The sequence below is a fragment of the Aedes albopictus genome, chromosome 3 (assembly GCF_035046485.1).
Source record: "Aedes albopictus strain Foshan chromosome 3, AalbF5, whole genome shotgun sequence".
Classification (NCBI taxonomy): domain Eukaryota; kingdom Metazoa; phylum Arthropoda; class Insecta; order Diptera; family Culicidae; genus Aedes; species Aedes albopictus.
Genome location: NC_085138.1, coordinates 258,173,957 through 258,191,843, shown reverse-complemented (window position 1 = coordinate 258,191,843; position 17,887 = coordinate 258,173,957). Strand labels below are relative to the sequence as shown.

Genomic DNA, 17,887 nt, shown 5'->3' with positions numbered 1-17,887 from the left:
AAATGTATGAAACACTTGAAGTGACTCATTCAAATGTTGCATGAAAGTGTATCATTGAAACGAAATTGTACGCCCCTGGTCCAGAAATTCTATCAAAACACCCAGAAACACATTTTATCGCATAACTCTGCCAAACCATACCGAAATCATTCCAATTTTTATTGACGAGTAACTGACTTGATTATGTGTCGAGCCCATACAGATTTGTTTGGGTTCTCAACTTGTGCTCAAAAAAAGACCCACTGCGAACTTTTGCCCCGCATTACTCTATACAGATATTACGATCCATTCTTTAAAATACTATGAAGATCATTTGTATTCCATTGGACGCATAAAACCACACCGTAATTTTATGAGATACAAAAAAAATAGTGGTGAAAGAATTACACTGAAGTTTTTTTTACGCGGTTTTTTACGCCGTATTTTTTTCACGCGGTTTTTTTACGCGGTACCGTTACCATCGTAAAAAAAACTTCAGTGTACATCGATTGAGTACAGAGATACAAAACTAGAGCTTGAAGATCTTATTAATTCCAAAATAGTTTGGATGCCTTAGTTCACCAAGTGTGTGTTGCTAAGTTATCAGGATTGTGCTCTAAAGCTCTAAGTGTAGTGTTGATTATATTTCGTGAGCATGCGCTACAATAAAAGTATCCTAAGATTTACAGATACTGCAAACCATACTTCAAAATACGTTGAGATCCATCTATATGCCAGTGGACATCCAAAGAGCAACACATAGACATAATCGTATTATTATGAGCTATGAGGTACAACAGACACAATCGTGAAAGAATTATGACAATACAGTGAAGAGAATCAGGAGTAGGGTCTGTAGACCTTGAAGATCCCTATTCCAAAATAGTGTAGATGACCTGGATCACTAAGTGAATGTTGCTAAGTTATCATAATTGCACTCTGAGGCTCTAAGAGTAGCGCAGATTATACTGCGTGAGCATTAAGCCGTCCTTATTTTTGAAAAAAATTGGAAATGTTCAAAGTTCAATATTGCAAAACGATCGTTTTGATGATGATGATGATGATGATTTTGTACCCACCATCAGCGCAAGGATTACCTATGGCTGCAGAGTCATACCGGGAGGGAATGATCTACCTGATGGTTTGTTGTAGCAGGGTAAGCTAAATTCACTGGAAACCTTCGGAAACAACACGATGGTTGTTATCTCGTGACAAAGTCTGGCCACCCCACGAACATTTGTCCAGAATCCAGGTCATTCAGCTTCCTTAGGCTACGCCCCCAAATCCCATGTGTCATATAATTTAAATATAATTAATAATTTAATTGACCAATTACCTGATTCCACCTGAAATAAAAATATTAATAATATGATATATTGATCCATCTCACTCACACATTCATTACATCTTCCTCGTTCATACAAAACTCCACTCAGCACAACCTCTCTGTCAATGATTTTATTTTCTTTCTTTCTCTACTCCCACATACCCCGATTACCAGCTTACCAACTACCACTGACTCGCCCATCAAACGTCCACACCTTTAAACCCGACCCAGCACCGCATACTTTTCCCACAACGGAGTTCTTTTCACACTCCCGTAACCATCCGCACCAAGCCCAACGCTCCAATATGCTTCTCCTTTACCGGCTTTACCACACAAAGCACACAACACAAAATCTTCATTCAAAAATGTTTTCGATCCACACATAACACGATGATAACAGACAAATTTGCTCACTCATCCACATTTCGAACTGCCAATAATTCACCATTCGCAACCTTCCCAACATAACTGTTTTTTTTTTCTTTTCTTCTCTATTTCAACCCTTCAACCATCCACACACCAATACACTTCCAAAATCCGAACCAGCATCGCATTCTTTCCACCACTGATTCTTCTTCACACTTTCCCAACCACCAGCTTCAAGAACAACGCTTCGATCACCGGTACCACCGCTCTGTTGTCCTCTCACCGCTCAGCAAGCGATCAAGTATCTGCTCTCCCGCTCATCCAACCTTCTTCAACGGTATGCCAGCGGTACAGTACTTTTTCCATCGCCAGCCGAGTTCCGTCACTGCTTCCTTCACTAAAAGCGTTGAAATCCGGGCCGCCACCAATTCCTCGGCTCACAAACTACAATCCACCGAAAATCTTGCCGAAAATTCATTGCCAAACGAAACCTGAGTCAATGGCAACAATAAAATTTCGCCGTCAAACCTCCGTAAAACAAAAACGCAAAACCGACACATCCAAGCACTTGCACCGCGCGGCACGCACGTCCTACTCGCATCGCGTCCAAAAGCAAACTGATATTGCAAAACGATCGTTTTAGCTAAAAACCATCATGTCAAATTTTGAAGTCCGTATCTCAAGGCTGAGTGGTCCCCCACGGGGCCTAAAGTTCTCAAAAATTGTATGAGGTCACAAAAATCATGAAGTTTTCGACGAAAAAATACCGTATTGTACTAAATTTGGTGATTTTAAGACCCTAGAAGTCCAAAAATGTGCTCAGAATTGCGTTATCTCTTTTCGTTTTTGAGTTATCGAACAAAATATGGTAATTATAATCGGCGTGTTTTCCATACAAATTGCGTTTTTTTTTCATAACTGAAAAAATCATCAAGCAGTCCTCAACACCAAACCAATAACTTGTTGAGGTATTTTTTTCAATACCAAAATAAGTTATTTTCAATACCTACCTGGATTACCGACTAATACCTTGTCTTGGCATGATACCTGAATTGGGTATGCTGCAATTATATGTCAGTTATTCGTTCCTGCTCGGGTAACAATCAAGAACGTGAACAGATAAAGAAACAAGCATATAAAACATGTATGTAAATCGGAACAGAAAAACCTAAACAAAATAGCGTACAAGGTCACTAGGTTTCCTTATGCTCAAAGTGTAGAGCTAGAAGTTGGAATAGCAAATTAGCTTCGTGAATATAAATGTAATTTGTCGCTCAAAGCGAACCGGTAAATGAACCCCTTTTTGATACAGTCGGGTGCACTTCGGCTGTATTTAGCAAACAGTAAATACGCAGTGATAACCAAAAACTAGGTCACCAACACAAATTTCGAAGTTAACGCGGAATTCAAGGAGGTATGGATGGAATGATATAAGCAAACAATGGCGTTCTTTTGAACACTGAGGCTGCTAGAATAATCACACAAATATCCAGGTCATACATTACAACAAGGCATAATCGAACAAAAACAGCTGCTCGGTTGCGTTATCTTTGTTGCTTGGATTATCGTTATCTTATACGCATTATTTCATGAATCATACAATCCAAAAATTGCTGCCGCCGTACAATGCCTCGCGGGCATTTATGGACAAGAGGGTCACATGCTTATTCACATTTGTTTGGCAATTGTTTTTATCAGTTCGTCAAATTTGATCATTTAATCGACGTTAATGATTGTACCGTAGCTTGGGCTTGATTAACCTCCAGTAGTTACTACTTTAGTAAGTATCATCAAATAAGCTGCACCCAACTCAACTAGATGACAGACATCGTCAGTGTATAAGTACTGGTGATCTTTTGTTCTTGGCAGCAATGGCGCCTGCCACGCCAGAATTCAGATCAACATTGGGAAATTTTGAAATAAATTGATGATGCAATCGCTCGCCCACTGCAAGGTTTCTCGAAGATGCTTAGGGTGTCTTGGTCTATCAGTATTTGATTTGTTAGAATAGCTAATTGAAAAGCTTGCAATAGGACTATTTCGCAAGCCCTTGTGTAATACAACCAAACGCAAATGATGGAAGTTTAAGTATCCCCATATAATAGACCATTCGAAAGAAAGTCTTTGCTTATGTTTCAAAGTTTAACGCCCTCATATCCATGTCTCATCCTAAAAATCGGTAAACAACAAGCCAGGAATGTGCCAAAATCAAAATAAACATTTTCCAAAGTAATTGCAACCGGGTGGAAGCAATTGCACTAATCAAAACATGGGAACACGCGGTTTCGCTTACTTTCTGTAATGGCCATGTATCAAAGTGAGAAAATTGCTAAACCAAGCTGCCATACGGACGAAGGCGGAAATGTTACAAAGTAGCCAATTTTCGGCCCGAACAAAACGATAGGCAAATAAACAAATGAATGCCCTTATTCTAGAAATAGATTGGACAACCGCCTCTTGCGATATACCTACCTAACAGGCTTCCATCAAAGGTAGTTCATTGATTCGCCCGCCCATTTGTAATGTAAACATCGCGGTGGTGGTGGAACGATCCATCCGAACGAACTGCATCGGACAGCTGAAACGCCTGCTGGTGTCTCGTACGAGACAGGGCGTGGAATGTGATAAGATAACATATAGGGAATGAAATCATCGAACGATTATTTGTATCCTGATGGTACACGTGCCGGTTGCCAATTGGGCTGCTTTGAACGCTTTTCCGCCCGCTCGTTCTCGAAGTTCTCGGGAGGTGGGATTCCTACATTTTATTCTCTTGCTGTTGCCACTGGATGGCAATATGGGCGCATGATGGATGATGGTTCGTGCCACTTAATGCGATTATCTGCGGTGATAAATGGTATCTAAAGGGGGTTATCTTGAACCATTAGGATCCATTTGTTACTTCTGTCTCATGGCGTGATGGAGGGAAGCCACGGTCAATCAAGAGTTTCATCGTCACGAACCTGCACAATGTTTCTGGAAATAATTCCTTAAAACATCCCAAAGGACATCTTCAATGAATATTCATCCTCAATGTCGAGAAAAGCGATTATGTAGTACTATCAATACTTATTGATTTGAAAAAAAAAATATGTACAGTGAAATATACATAATAAGTAATATAAAACGAGCTCACCAATTCGCCACCTCAATAAACAATTTTCCGTTTTCTTCTTCTTCCAGGCGTCATGCAAGCCACCACGATGGGCGGTACCAAGCTGGAAAAGCGCTACTCGCCGAGCTTCCGGGACGATCCGGGTCGCAAAACCGCCGCCTCGAAGCGCAAACGCGAGGAAGTACTACGGTAAGTGTCCCGTCCATGTCTATCCTCCGAGACCATATCATTTCCCTTGGCCATTACCATTGTGTTTTGTAATCCAAATTGCAGCTTACTGTCTCTGTGTGTGTGTTGTGGTCTGTCCGTCACGCAATGCCCCTCCCAAACCTGGCAAGTGTGCGCGAGTGTGTGTGCGTGGCGCGACATGCAGACCGCCCGTCGACAATCTCACACACATACACACACGTAGAGTAGACAAGACAGACCACCGCCTCTCCTAGGTGACTTGTTGAGAGAATGTGTTGCAAGCCGCGCGTTCCACACGCAATAGAAGTGTGCAGGCGCATGCAACGTCGAGCTCCACAAAAACTCGTCCGCTCAGCTGTGTCGGCCAGTGATCTGTGAAGCAATGGTAAATTGTTACTTACCTATCCTAAACAGGAAAAAGAAACAAACAATATCTACTTGTGTGTCTGTTCCTCTCATTTCCCCAGATTGAACAGCGAAAGAGTCCCCATAGTTTGCCTTTTTGTGTGATATACTGACGCCCTCTGCGCATAAACTGTCAGCCTTTTACGATAGAATCTCATGTTTGCCTGAAAATAGTACTATACACTCAAACCGTCATTTTTCGTCCGCCATGTCCAACCGTAATCACTAATCAGAGACTTTTCCCCTTTTCATTTCTCTTTCTTCTACTTTCAGGATGAAAATACATAAGAATGGCATACCTTCAGAAGTGTTAAAAAGTATTTCACAGATTGACAACTCCAACAAACAATGTTAGTATCGATCACCGGAGACGGAATGGAGAGAGATCCCACAGAAAGAGCGCCGAATGCACATCGCCTTGTTTTTTTTTCTCTAGCGAACTTTTCTCACCATGCGCAGCTTATTAGAAGCATTAACATTTTTCACAGTGGTTCTCAACGGCTGGGTTGCGATCTATGGGTGTTGTGTTTTAAAATCAATTTTATTTATAACAACTTGACATTTTTTATGAAAATTCCTGAAAAAAAACATTTAAAAAATAACCGTTTCTGAAAGAGTTTTTGCCAAACTATAAGAATTTTAGTTGAATTAGGGTGACCATGGGTATTATCGGCAGGTTTGTTCTCTTCGTCATGATAGGTTTTTGTCGACCAATTTTCCTGAAACTTGGGCATATAATTGAGCTTGGTTGGGAAGGATTTGAGCCCAACTATGAGTTCAACAACTTTCAAAAAATCTTCCATGACGAAGAGAACAAAATTGCCGAAAATACACAATTTTTCCCTATTATGTAAATCACAGATGTATTACTGGAGGAATCCTTTTAACAATGTTGTTTAAACTTCTCAAATTATTCTTCTATTGACATTCTGCAAAAATTACTCCAAAATTTTTATTACGGATGTGTACCGTAACCTGGGGGAAAGTTGGTCACTTTTTATCTGTTCTTTCCAATAAAACAAGGCACAATGCATACATATGATTCCACTCAAGTATTTTTAAAACATATTGGTACTGAAGGGGCCAGCATTAAGTAACGTAAACAACATCCTTAAAATAAATTGCACCGTTTTGTAAACATGTCCAAATGATCAAATTTAAAAATTTTGTTTCCAGGTGAAGTTAATCAAACAATGACATAATATTCTAGGATTGTAAAATTATTGAGCAAACTAAACTGATGGTGCTAAATCTGGATAAGGTTTTAAAATTCGTGGAACTGATGTAATTCATATGTACAACTGTATTCACAAAAATAGCAGTGTAATCCGTTAAAAGCCAACTTTGGCATGCTGTAACTTTGTCCTCCTATGAGCGATTGAGCTGAAAATTTGACAGCGAACTACAAATATGGTGAATATGGTTATAGTTAAATCTGAAAATTTTCAAAGCTCGTGAGAAAAAGTTAAACATTATGTGAAATTGATCAAAATAATAGCAGTGTAAATAAATTGAAATGTAGAAATGTAGAAACTTTGAAAAACCAAAAAAATGTTGAACGCTATTTAAACAGTTTTCGCCTTGGTTACAAGTTGATGTTAACATTTAAAAATTTTGAAAAGATTTGCTGAATGAAAAAAATCTGCTATTATTTTGATCAATTTCACATAGTGTTCAACTTTTTTTCTACGTGCTTCAAAAATTCTCTTATATCAAAATCAATATTCACCATATTTGTAGTTCGTTGTCAAATTTTCAGTTCAATCGGTCATAGGAGAACAAAGTTACATCATGCCAAAGTTGGCCATTTTGTATGAAAACGGCTTTCATTGCTTTTTTATGAGCACAGCTGTAAACAGTAAAATAATGTTCGATAAATTACGAATTTACTCTCATATAACGCCTAATGGTAGGCAATTTCTTTGAAAATCATCTGACTCCCATAAAAATATGCTTTTTTAAAATAAAATGTTTATGTCAACATCAATTTTTGCTCAAAGCCAAGTTCACGCCTACCAATGAATGAATAAAAGAAATTTTCAACCCTAGGCTGGTTCATCTCCGTGCTAAGTGTTCAAAGCAAAAAAGGCTAATAATCTCTTTAATAAAGACAAACAAAAATAGTTATGAGAGTCATATGGTAACACGGCGTTAATAGGCTAGGGGAACTGGATGAATGTAGATGAATTGACCACCAGAGAAAAAGTAGATCTTCATATAGAAAAAGTGCTAAATTTGACAGATGCTTCATCCTCATTCACGTTAGGTGAACCTGTTCCTCTAGCCTATTGGATACGATATTTTCAAAGGCGTCAAAAGGTATCCCGTTGATTCATAGTTTGAACATCCTCACCGGTTGAAGTTTTATTTAGCTTTCAAAGAATACATGTTTCTAAACAAACAAAAAAAAAAGTTTGTTGCCATAAGGGTTCGTTCAAATATTACGTAACGCTAATAGGGGAGGGAGGGGGTCTAGCGCTGTGTTACGCTTCATACAAAATTTAAAAATTTCCCATACAAAAGTTGTTACGTGGGGGAGGGAGGGGGTCTAAAATAGTTAAATTTTGCGTTACGTAATATTTGAATGAACCCTAATCTGCCATATGCAGCATAATTGTCCAATGTTATTTTTTGACGAATTTGACTTTTTTTATCACCAAATGGTCTATTTTTGCGTATACTATCGGTTAACCTTCACGTACCCGACTCCCGACAATTTATTTTAATCCGATCCCCCAGAAGTCGCCCTCAATCACAAATTGGTTCCAGTCTATCAAACTGAAGTTATCGAGCCCAAAAGTAATTTTTTATGTTAAAAGAAGAAAACAATAAATTAAATCTTTAAAAACTCATATTTTGCGGGACTTTGGAAAAAATAATGTTCTATAAGTTTATTCGAAATTTTATTTGCGAGAGATTCATAAAAAAATGAAAATCGGCTGAATATTTTTATAATTCGAAAATTCAGCTTTGAGGCGATTGTGCCACCTCTAAATCTTACCGCGCTGCCATAGTGCCGCTTCAAAGTGAGAGTGAGAGTGCGCGTCCATAAGATTTTCGTGGATTTGCTATTGTTGATATTTTTCTGTTCGGCTTCGCACACGCGCACTCCCACTCTCACGCGTAACTATAACGGTACCCTTATGTCGAATTCGTTTTTGAACCTGGGTTGGAACTGGATTGGCGGAAAATGTGTAAACAAACAAACGTCAAACAAACTTTAGTACAAGCGAAACAATAGAGTTAATAAACTATAGAGGAGAAATGTCGCTGGCGTCGCCGCCGCAACATCTTTTGCTGGCGGAGATAGGGAGGGATATAAGTGTCAAAGCGCAAAAGTATGCAGTTTGACAGATAGATACCCGGCATGTTTGCGAACGAGAACAAAGGGAACAGCAGCGACATTCGCCCTCTATAGTTTATTAACTCTATTAGCGAAACCGAAGTCGGGTTGGGGTTGAAACTGTGATCTCATCCAGTTCCAACCCAGGTTGGAACTGAATCAAAAACGAAAACGACATTAATATTTTTGGCTCAAACGCAGCGGCTTCTCTTTTTATGTCATTTGCATCCAAAACAGCTTATGAATTCCAGGTTTCAACAACTTTTCAAAAATAAGCCGCAGCCTAGTGGAGAGTCTGGTGAGATGGTGAGATTCACCCAGGAATGTCAGCTGGGATTTACGTAGAAGTTTCTGATGGACTTCCTGCTGGGCAGAAATACCTTGTGTAATTTCTCCAGGAATTCACCCAAAAGTTTTTCTCTAGTGTTCCTTCAGTTATTTATCTGGAAACTTCTACTGGGATTCTTTCAGTTATTTCTACCAAGGTTCCTTCAGAAATGATTGCTGTATTTGATTTGAAAATTCGTTATGGATTTTTTTAGGCATTGGTATGTATAAAAATCCTGTAACTTCTTCAAAGATTCCTTAGGAGGGAATTTCTCCAGAGGCTTTTCCTGGGATTTCCCAGGAATTCCTCCTAGAATTCCTGCTAGTATTCCTCCTGGGGTTTCCAAAGGATCTTACCAACGATTCCAAAGGATTTAATTCTTTTTTTTTACAAAGATATCTTCTGTTATTTATCTAGAAACTCCTACTGAGATTTTTTTAAGATTCCTATAGGAATGCTTGCTGGAATTGATTCGAAAATTTGTGGTTGGAATTTTTCCCGAAAATCCTTTAACTTCTTCAAAGCTTCCTTAGGGAATTCATCCAGAGATTTTTCCAGGGATTTTGAAGGAATTCCTGCTAGTATTCCTCTTGGAATTTTCAAGGGATTTAACCAAGGATTTCTTCAGGAGTTCCTTCAAGTATTTTTTTCCAAGAATTCCAGATATGATTACTGAGCTTCTTCCAGTTCCTTCTTTGATTTTACCGAAGATTCTACCATGGGGTTTCAACTGGAATATCCCATGGAATTCTTAAAAAAAAAATTGTCCTGAGATTGTTCCTGCTAGGATTGTTACCATTCGAAATTACTACTGAACCGATAAATAAGAATTACAGTATGGATCAAACTTCCACTTATCGAATGCTCTCTTCTGACTCTTGTGGGTTGGACCTGTAACGGATATAAAACTTCTTTCTCCAAAACTAGACCACTTTCTTGACTCTTCTAACGATATCTTGGCAAGCATGCTTTTATTTCCAATTCCCCCCCCCCCCCCCCCCATTTACAATATACAGGGGATGGCCAAAATGTTTGGGATAGGCAACTTTTTTTTCTCTCACAAAAAAGTTCAACATGCTATAACTTTTCATAGAGCGCATCAAAAAATCTCAAATTTTGACTGTTAGTCAACCTATTATATATGCATCATTGGTACAAATTTGGGCTCGATTGATTAATATTTCGCGAAGTTAGAAACGTTCGGGTAAAACACTATTTTTTAGACAACCAATTTTTGAGCTGTCATATCTCGGAAACCAGTGAACCGAATTGAATAAAATTTTGAACGTACACTAACAATATGTAAATGCTTCGCAAACTATTAAAACATAGGTAATTTTTAAACGTTGAAAAAGGTTATCATAGATTGACACTTTTTGGATTTTCTCAAAAAAATGTAATTTTTTTACATTAATGTCAATAAATTTTAGTGTTGATATCCAAAGATTTTCCACTTCTGTTCTCAAATAACCTCTAATCAGATATATTAGAACCTATTTAGGTTTAAGGGAGAACACATTAAATAATTTTTGTGTGGTATTGTAAATTTGACTTATTTTCCTATATATGGGTAAACATTTCAACCCGGTATAACTTAATTCGCCGTGCGAAAATATTACATTTTATAACGTCGTATTAATTATCAATATATTGTTGATAAACGTTAAAAAATTCATTCAATTCGGTTCACTGGTTTCCGAGATATGACATTTCAAAAATTGGTTGTCTAAAAAATAGTGTTTTACCCGAACGGTTCTAACTTTGCGAAATATTAATCAATCGAGTCCAAATTTGTACCAATGATGCACATATAATAGGTTGACAAAGAGTCAAATTTGGGATTTTTTGATGCACTCAATAAAAAGTTATAGCATGTTGAATTTTTTTGTGGGAGAAAAAAAGTTGCCTATCCCAAACATTTTGGCCATCCCCTGTAGTTTGTGCACACGCGTTCACGTTGGGGCCACCTGCTACCACGCCGTGTCTCGCCTCCGTTATCGCTGATACCGCTCTTCACCGAACCCAACTAATGCTGCCACGACTCTCCATCACACTTTTCACTTCCAATCTTCTAATCTTCCAGCTCACCACTCCGCTATTCGATTTAGCTTCCTCGGGCCCCCATGCACCTGGGCCACACCTCTTCCACGGGCGAATGTCACTTGATCCGGCTCACCTCTATCCGACCGGGAACACTGCTACTGCTCAAGAACGGGTCTGTAGACGCCCGCTACTTAATCCCACCATGCACTTAACGTTTTCTACCGTGGTCCTTCGGACTCGCTCTAGAACTCGAATTCCAAAACTACTGATCCACTAAACGGGACCGCCCTGTGGGTCCACGTGGCGCAACTTCCCACTCACTACGGTCATCCACGTTCCCATCACTTCGGACCTTAACTGGGCGTTCTTCGAGTTTCTTGGCCCGACCACCGATAATACTTCCCCGAAACTTGGGAACCGTCATGGAAACTGGTCTATATTGGCCGCAATATTTGCAATTTTCACTGCAGACACTCCAATCGTTCTTGGGCGCTATCTGTATAACTATTTCCAGCTTTCTCGAAAACTGCGTAGAGCACTCGACACACGGATTTTTGTACCTCTCGATCGTACGCATGGATACACGGGACTCACACTTGGGTTCGGTATATGGGTTCGGTGCAGCGGTTCGTCCAACGAGACTCTGCTCTCCGCTCTCCAACCGTGATGGCAGCAACCTTAACCTAGGGTGTCTGTGTGCAGTGGACTATCGGCTTTTGCTGCTACCACAAGCGTGGTTATTAAAAGTGTCTGTTTCCTTTCGGAAACCACTCTCTTTCCCGCAATTTGATGGGACTTTGCCTCTTTTCGTTTTCTGGTTTCGTTTTATTAAACCGATAGTCCACCGTACACATTCCCTCAATATTAGTATAAATCCTGATCGCGTCAAACATCTATATAGATGGGCCATGCGACCGTGTTGTGGTATGATACCAGTAACAGGATTTCTTCAGAAATTCCTCTGAGATTTTTTCTATGGATTCCTCTTGTGATTCCTATTGAAATTCTGACTGGGATTCATCCAATACTTGATAGAATTCCTCTAGGCAATAGAAATTTCTCCTCTATTTTGTAATTCCTCCGAGAAAAACCTGCTAGGATTCCTCCAGGAATTCTTGATCTGCAATACTCTAGTAATTTCTGCAGGGATTTTCAAGGAAGTGTTGGCTGGAATCCCTTCAGAAGTTCTCGTCCTGCCTGCTGAGATGTTACTGCTGATATCATTCCCTCAGTGATTCCTCCAGTGATTTTCAAGGGGTTTCTCCGAGGTTTCTTAAGGAATTCCCTCAAAGATTTTTTTTTTCGAGGATTAATTCTTTGAAACGTTCAGAAATTGCCACTAAGATTCTTTCAGATATTCTTACTAGAATTCCTCCAAGAATGCCAGCTAGAATTGCTTCATAAACTCCCACTGAGATTCTTCTAGTTATCACTGCTGGGATTTGCCCAGTTGTTCCTGATGGAATTCCTCCAGATACGGTCCTTCTGTGATTCTTCCAGGAGTTGCTCCAAGAGCACCTAGCAGGAATTCTCAGATGAAAACTTTTGGAGGAACCCTAGTCAGAATTTCAAGTGATATTACAGAGGAATCCTTGGAAGGAATTTCTAAAAAAAAAGTCTCCGGACGAATTTGTTAAGGGGTAAAAAATTCATAAATATTGGAGCACTAGCACCAAATCTACAGGCCATTGTAGCGCGCACCATCCATAAGGATAAGGCAAAGCGCAAACCTTTACACGCGTTTATCTCGAAATGGTGTTTTTATAAAGGTGCCGTTATGGTGATCACGATATCTTAAAAACTCAATTCGACAATGGTTTTTCATAAGGGCCTAACTGACTTGATCGATTTCTCTTCGTCGACTCTCTCTTTCGCTAATAACTTAATCAAAACAAACAAAATCATTTTTCTTTTTGTTTCTATAGCAACATGTAGTCGTCTTCTTCAAATGCGAACCAAAAAAACTTTGGAAAACTCAACACACATTCTGTGATAACACAAAGAGAGGATCGATGAAGAGAACTCGAAAATGTCAGTTAGACCCAAATGAAAAATCAGTGTCGAATTCTTTGTATTGAACGGTAAACTTTTCTTATAGCGCGAAACTTTACCTTGTGAAGGGTGTGCGCTACAATGAACTGTAACTTTGGTTCTAGTGCTCCAATATTTATGAAATTTCAATTTGGAATGTATATTGTCTAGCTAGTATATTTTCAGATTATGCAATAAAAGAGTTAGTTTTTTTTATCCCCACAAGGTATGTGACCACTTAAGGAATTCGTCCGAAGACGTTTTTTAAGGAATTCCTTCGAAGGATTCCTCTTGTAATATCTCTTCAAATTCTGACTGGGGTTCCTCCAAAAATGTTACAATGTCATCTGAGAATTCCAGTTAAGATTCCTCCAGGTATTCCTGCTAGTGTACCTCCAGAGAGTCCTCCTTTGATTTTCCAATGATTTCCATTCGGGGCTTTTTCCAAGGAATCCTGCTGGGTTTCCAGTAAGAATTCATTGCGGTATTCATTCAGTAATCCACTGGGATTTATTCAAGAATATTTCTAGGGATTCCTCCTTTGGATATCTTCTGGGATTTCTCTAGAAATTTCTCCATACATTCATCAGGAAATTCCTCTGGGGATTTTTTTTTTCGAGAGATTCCTCAAGGAATTTATCTAGAGAATTCTCGATGGATTATTCAAAAACTCCTCCGGTGAAATTATTCCAGGAATATATCTCTAAGGATTTTCCCATAAATCCTCCAGGGATTTCTCTGGGCATTTCTCAAGAGATTCTTTATGGATTTTCTAGGGATTTCACCAAGAAATAGTTTTGGAATTCCTGTTCTCGAGATTCTTCAGGGATCGTTCTAGGGTTTTCGTCCAGGATTTCTCTAGTGATAAGCGTGCTTTTTGCTATTTTCGTCTTCTTTTCTTTATAGTATTGTAAAATTGTGAGCTTAAACAACAATCCCAAATAGAAAAATTAGAATCAAATGGAAATAATTTTAATCACTTTTCGATTCCCGCTTCCGTTCAAAAAAAAAAATGATTGGAATTGGGTGATGTAACGGAATGCAATCACATATTAATGTTTCATAAGTTAAAACGACGCTCCTGAAACCCAATCGAGAACCACTGTCCATATCAAATAGCATTTTATGCAATTCAGTATCATAATTTATATTTTATTTAACTCATTTTGATATCATAATGGCCATTTTTTCGAACTGGTTCATTATGCAACTAAAATGAGTTGCATAATGAAAAATAGTTGTATAATGTTCATAATGCAACTCATTTGAGTTGCATTATGAACATTATGCAACTCAAATGGGTTGCATTATGAAAAAATCATTGCATAAAATTTTGTATGGAACTCGTTGCAAAACTCGTTTTTTCAGCACTCTTTGTATTTATCCAACTCGGCAAGCCTCGTTGGATAAATGTACAACTCGTGCTGAAAAAATACACTTATTGCAACTCGTCACATAAATAACTATTATATACTAGCGTCAGTCGCTCATCTTTGTCCGCTCGTTCGCTGCTTCTGATATCACCATATAAATCTAAAACTTTTGTTTTGTTTCTGTTGTTTCCGTGTTTCTATTTTTACCCATTTTTATCATCTAATTTCACACCCGAATATTAACCAACCGTGAAACTGGTTTCCGAACCGGATTTGGTTTGTTTTCATTTGCCAAAAAGAAACAACCCGTTCTGGAACGGTAATGCTCGATTCACCGATTAGGTCACATTTTCTACGCAGACTGGATTTTAGATATCCGTGGATCACACCACAACCATCGCCTATTAGCTGTAGTATCTCGTATGTGGCCGTCCTTTACCATCCATCCATGAACACGCGAGCGAGCATCTCACCAAAAAACACGAGCACCAACCACGAACCATTCCAGAGAGGCGCATTGGCGACGAAATGTGTGACTCTTGACTCTTTCAATTTGCATATCGCGCAAACAGGCCCCCAAACTTCGAAGCATACTAATGGGATCTTTTTTTCTGTGTCTTCTTCTGTTTCCACCCACCTTCCACCCCACCGTAGATTTCCTAATGCTGGAAAACATCACCTCCTGCTATCGGCAGCCGTGCATCCTGGATCTGAAGATGGGCACCCGCCAGCACGGGGACGATGCCTCGGCGGAAAAGCGCAGCAAGCAGATGGCCAAGTGTGCCGCTAGTACATCGGCTTCGCTCGGCGTCCGCCTGTGCGGTATGCAGGTCTACCAGGCGGACATCGACCACTACATGAAGAAGGACAAATACTGGGGCCGGGAGCTGAACGAGGACGGCTTCAAAGGGGCGCTGCACAACTTTTTCCACAACGGGTTCCGATTACGGACCAAGGTGATCGGCAAGGTGCTGGACAAGCTCGAGCAGATGCGGCGCGTCATCGAGAAGCAGTCCAGCTATCGGTTCTACTCGTGGTAAGTTTTTTGGGATGTAATGTTTTCAAGTCTGTAGAAAATCATAGCTTTAGCAAATCTTTTGGCATTCTTGGAGAACTGCCGCTCGGTGCATACCTCCTGAATCTAGCTGGAAGTCATTGCCATCGACTGACCCATGGAATCATGAGGTAGGAACATGTGAGGGCCAGCGTTATGTTGGATGCTCCTTCCCGAATATTAACATTTGCAGTCCAGATTTGGAAGATAATTACCGCAGAGGCAACAAATCTCACCACAAAGATTCTCTTTCCTTAAATCATAGCTTCAAATATCGATTTTCACTCATGAAACTCCTATCTTCTCTCGTTCTCTTCCCCCTAGTTCCCTGCTCATCGTGTACGAAGGCTACGAAGAACCTCCGACGACGCCGGCCAGTAGCTCGTTTCCATCGGAACCGGACTACCACATCCTGGAGACGGAATCCAACTCCTACTGCTACGATGCGGACGCTTCGAACAGTTCCATCGAGCAGTTCAACATGTCCTCCTCGCACGACGACCAGCCGGATGATACCGGGTCGTCCAACACCACTTCTTCGGCTCACCAACGGCTCAACGCCTCGATGGCAACGGTGGCTACGGCTGCTGCAGCTGCCAAGGCAGCAGCATCGGCGGTCACCAGTTTATCTACATCGGCCACGTCCAGCGGGGCCTCCAGTGGAGGCAGCTGCTCCTCGGTAAGCGGCAGTGCCGGCAGTAAGGGCAAGGCACCGTTCGTTCCGATATCGGAAGAAACGGTGTACCCCGGAGTGTGCGATGTGACGATGAACGTTCCCATGGGAACGACACAGAACGTGACCAGTTCCAGTCCGCACTCGATGGACTCGTGGATGAACTACAGTAGCAATAGCAGTAGCGATGACTACGCAACGGCCTTCGTGGTGCCGACCCATGTACAAAACGCCGAAGCCGACGCCAGCTCGGACTTTGACGGAGGTTTCAGCGGTCGGGTCGTTCCGCCGAGTCGGAAACTCAGCAACGTCGAAGCCGTTGAACGGATTCGCGAGCGGTCCTCATCTCTCACGTCGACAGTTCCAGCTTCTATGGCTATGACTACGACGGTGACGACCACTACAGCGACGGCGCCGTCGGCCTCGCACTGTTGTGGCAGTATTAGTGTTGTAAACAATAACAATAGTAGCAGTAGTTGTGGTAAGGCTTACGACCAGTCCGACGCCGGTTACCACGAGGATGAAGAAAGGGACGATCTCGATGACGACGAAGAAGGCGCCGTGGACGACGACGATGACGAGGACGACGAAGGACATCTGGTGACATCGAAGCGACACCGCGGCAAGGAATCGGCCGAGCGCCGGGCGGCATCCAAAGTACAGCAGACCCTCCGGAGAAAGCTCAGCTCCAAGTCCAAGTCTACGTCGATCAGCGGAGGCAGCACCGGTTCCAGCACGCAAGGGCTCGCCGATGTGCGAATGATCGATTTCGCGCACACCACCTTCGAGATCAAGAACGGAACCTCGATGTGCAGTACCAATACCAAGGTGCACCACGGACCGGACAGCGGTTTCCTGCGAGGTCTGGACAGCCTCAAACGCATCCTGACCGAAATCTGCGACGAGCACTGAGAGTGAGAGACGAGCCAAACCGATCTCCTTCTGTACTATATACCGTCGTTGGTTCTTCCTTCCTGTGTGTATTTAAGTGCATAACCCTAGGATACCTTAGAGAACTGGCACGTGCCGCGACGGGGCACGTGCATCCCTAGACTCTATCTCTCTATCTCGGTCTCATTCTCGGAGCGTTCATCCCCATCGTGGGGATGACACTGAGTAGCAGCTGTGCGAACGGCTCTTCCAGCGCAGCGGGACTTTGATTGAATCCGGAGTGGAGCAGCGGAACAGCAGGCGGCCTGCAGCATGCAGCAAGCAGTCCTTCCGGTGTAAAAGTGCGTGTTTTGTCGAAACGAGGAAACACCCGTTTATTTTGTGAAATATTGTGATACTGAAGCATTTTTTCATCCAAGTACATATATTAAAGTATATATTTAATACGAGAGGAAAACAAAGAAAAGTTACAATTACAAATATCTGCAGAAAAAAAAATTCACTTTTAGAAGAAAATTCCTTTGATAGCAATCGGACCTAAAACACGAGTGTGCGATTTTCGACTGTCTTAGGGAACGTCCATAAATTACGTCACGCTTTTAGGGGGGAGGGGGGGTTGAGTAAAGTGTGACAACCCATACACAAATTTCAGAGGTCTCATACAAAAAGTGTGACATAGGGGGGAGGGGGGGGTTGAAAATGGGCAATTTTTGCGTGACGTAATTTATGGACGCTCCCTTATCGTTTTTCGTTTTTCGACTGTTTCGTTT

At 41.0% G+C, this 17,887-nt stretch overlaps 1 protein-coding gene and 1 long non-coding RNA gene across 4 annotated transcripts in view; one reads left to right on the top strand and one right to left on the bottom strand.

Annotated features, from left to right (window-relative positions):
• The window catches only part of LOC109422366 (uncharacterized), a 144,247-nt gene extending 126,648 nt beyond the window's left edge, over positions 1-17,599 (top strand). For all 3 annotated transcript variants that reach the window (XM_029873717.2, XM_029860989.2, XM_062860377.1), the window contains 4 exons: positions 4,856-4,976; positions 5,655-5,731; positions 15,154-15,535; positions 15,878-17,599. In XM_029873717.2, the coding sequence (XP_029729577.2) occupies positions 4,856-4,976; positions 5,655-5,731; positions 15,154-15,535; positions 15,878-17,138 (1,841 nt within the window). In that variant the 3' untranslated portion in view covers positions 17,139-17,599. The remainder of the gene's footprint in view (positions 1-4,855; positions 4,977-5,654; positions 5,732-15,153; positions 15,536-15,877) is intronic.
• Positions 5,749-15,147, bottom strand: LOC134291925 (uncharacterized). Its single transcript, XR_009999350.1, has 2 exons — positions 8,901-15,147; positions 5,749-8,521 (listed from the first exon to the last, which is right to left on the bottom strand). It is a non-coding gene; the product is annotated as an uncharacterized LOC134291925 (long non-coding RNA).
• Positions 17,600-17,887: the final 288 nt, after the last annotated feature.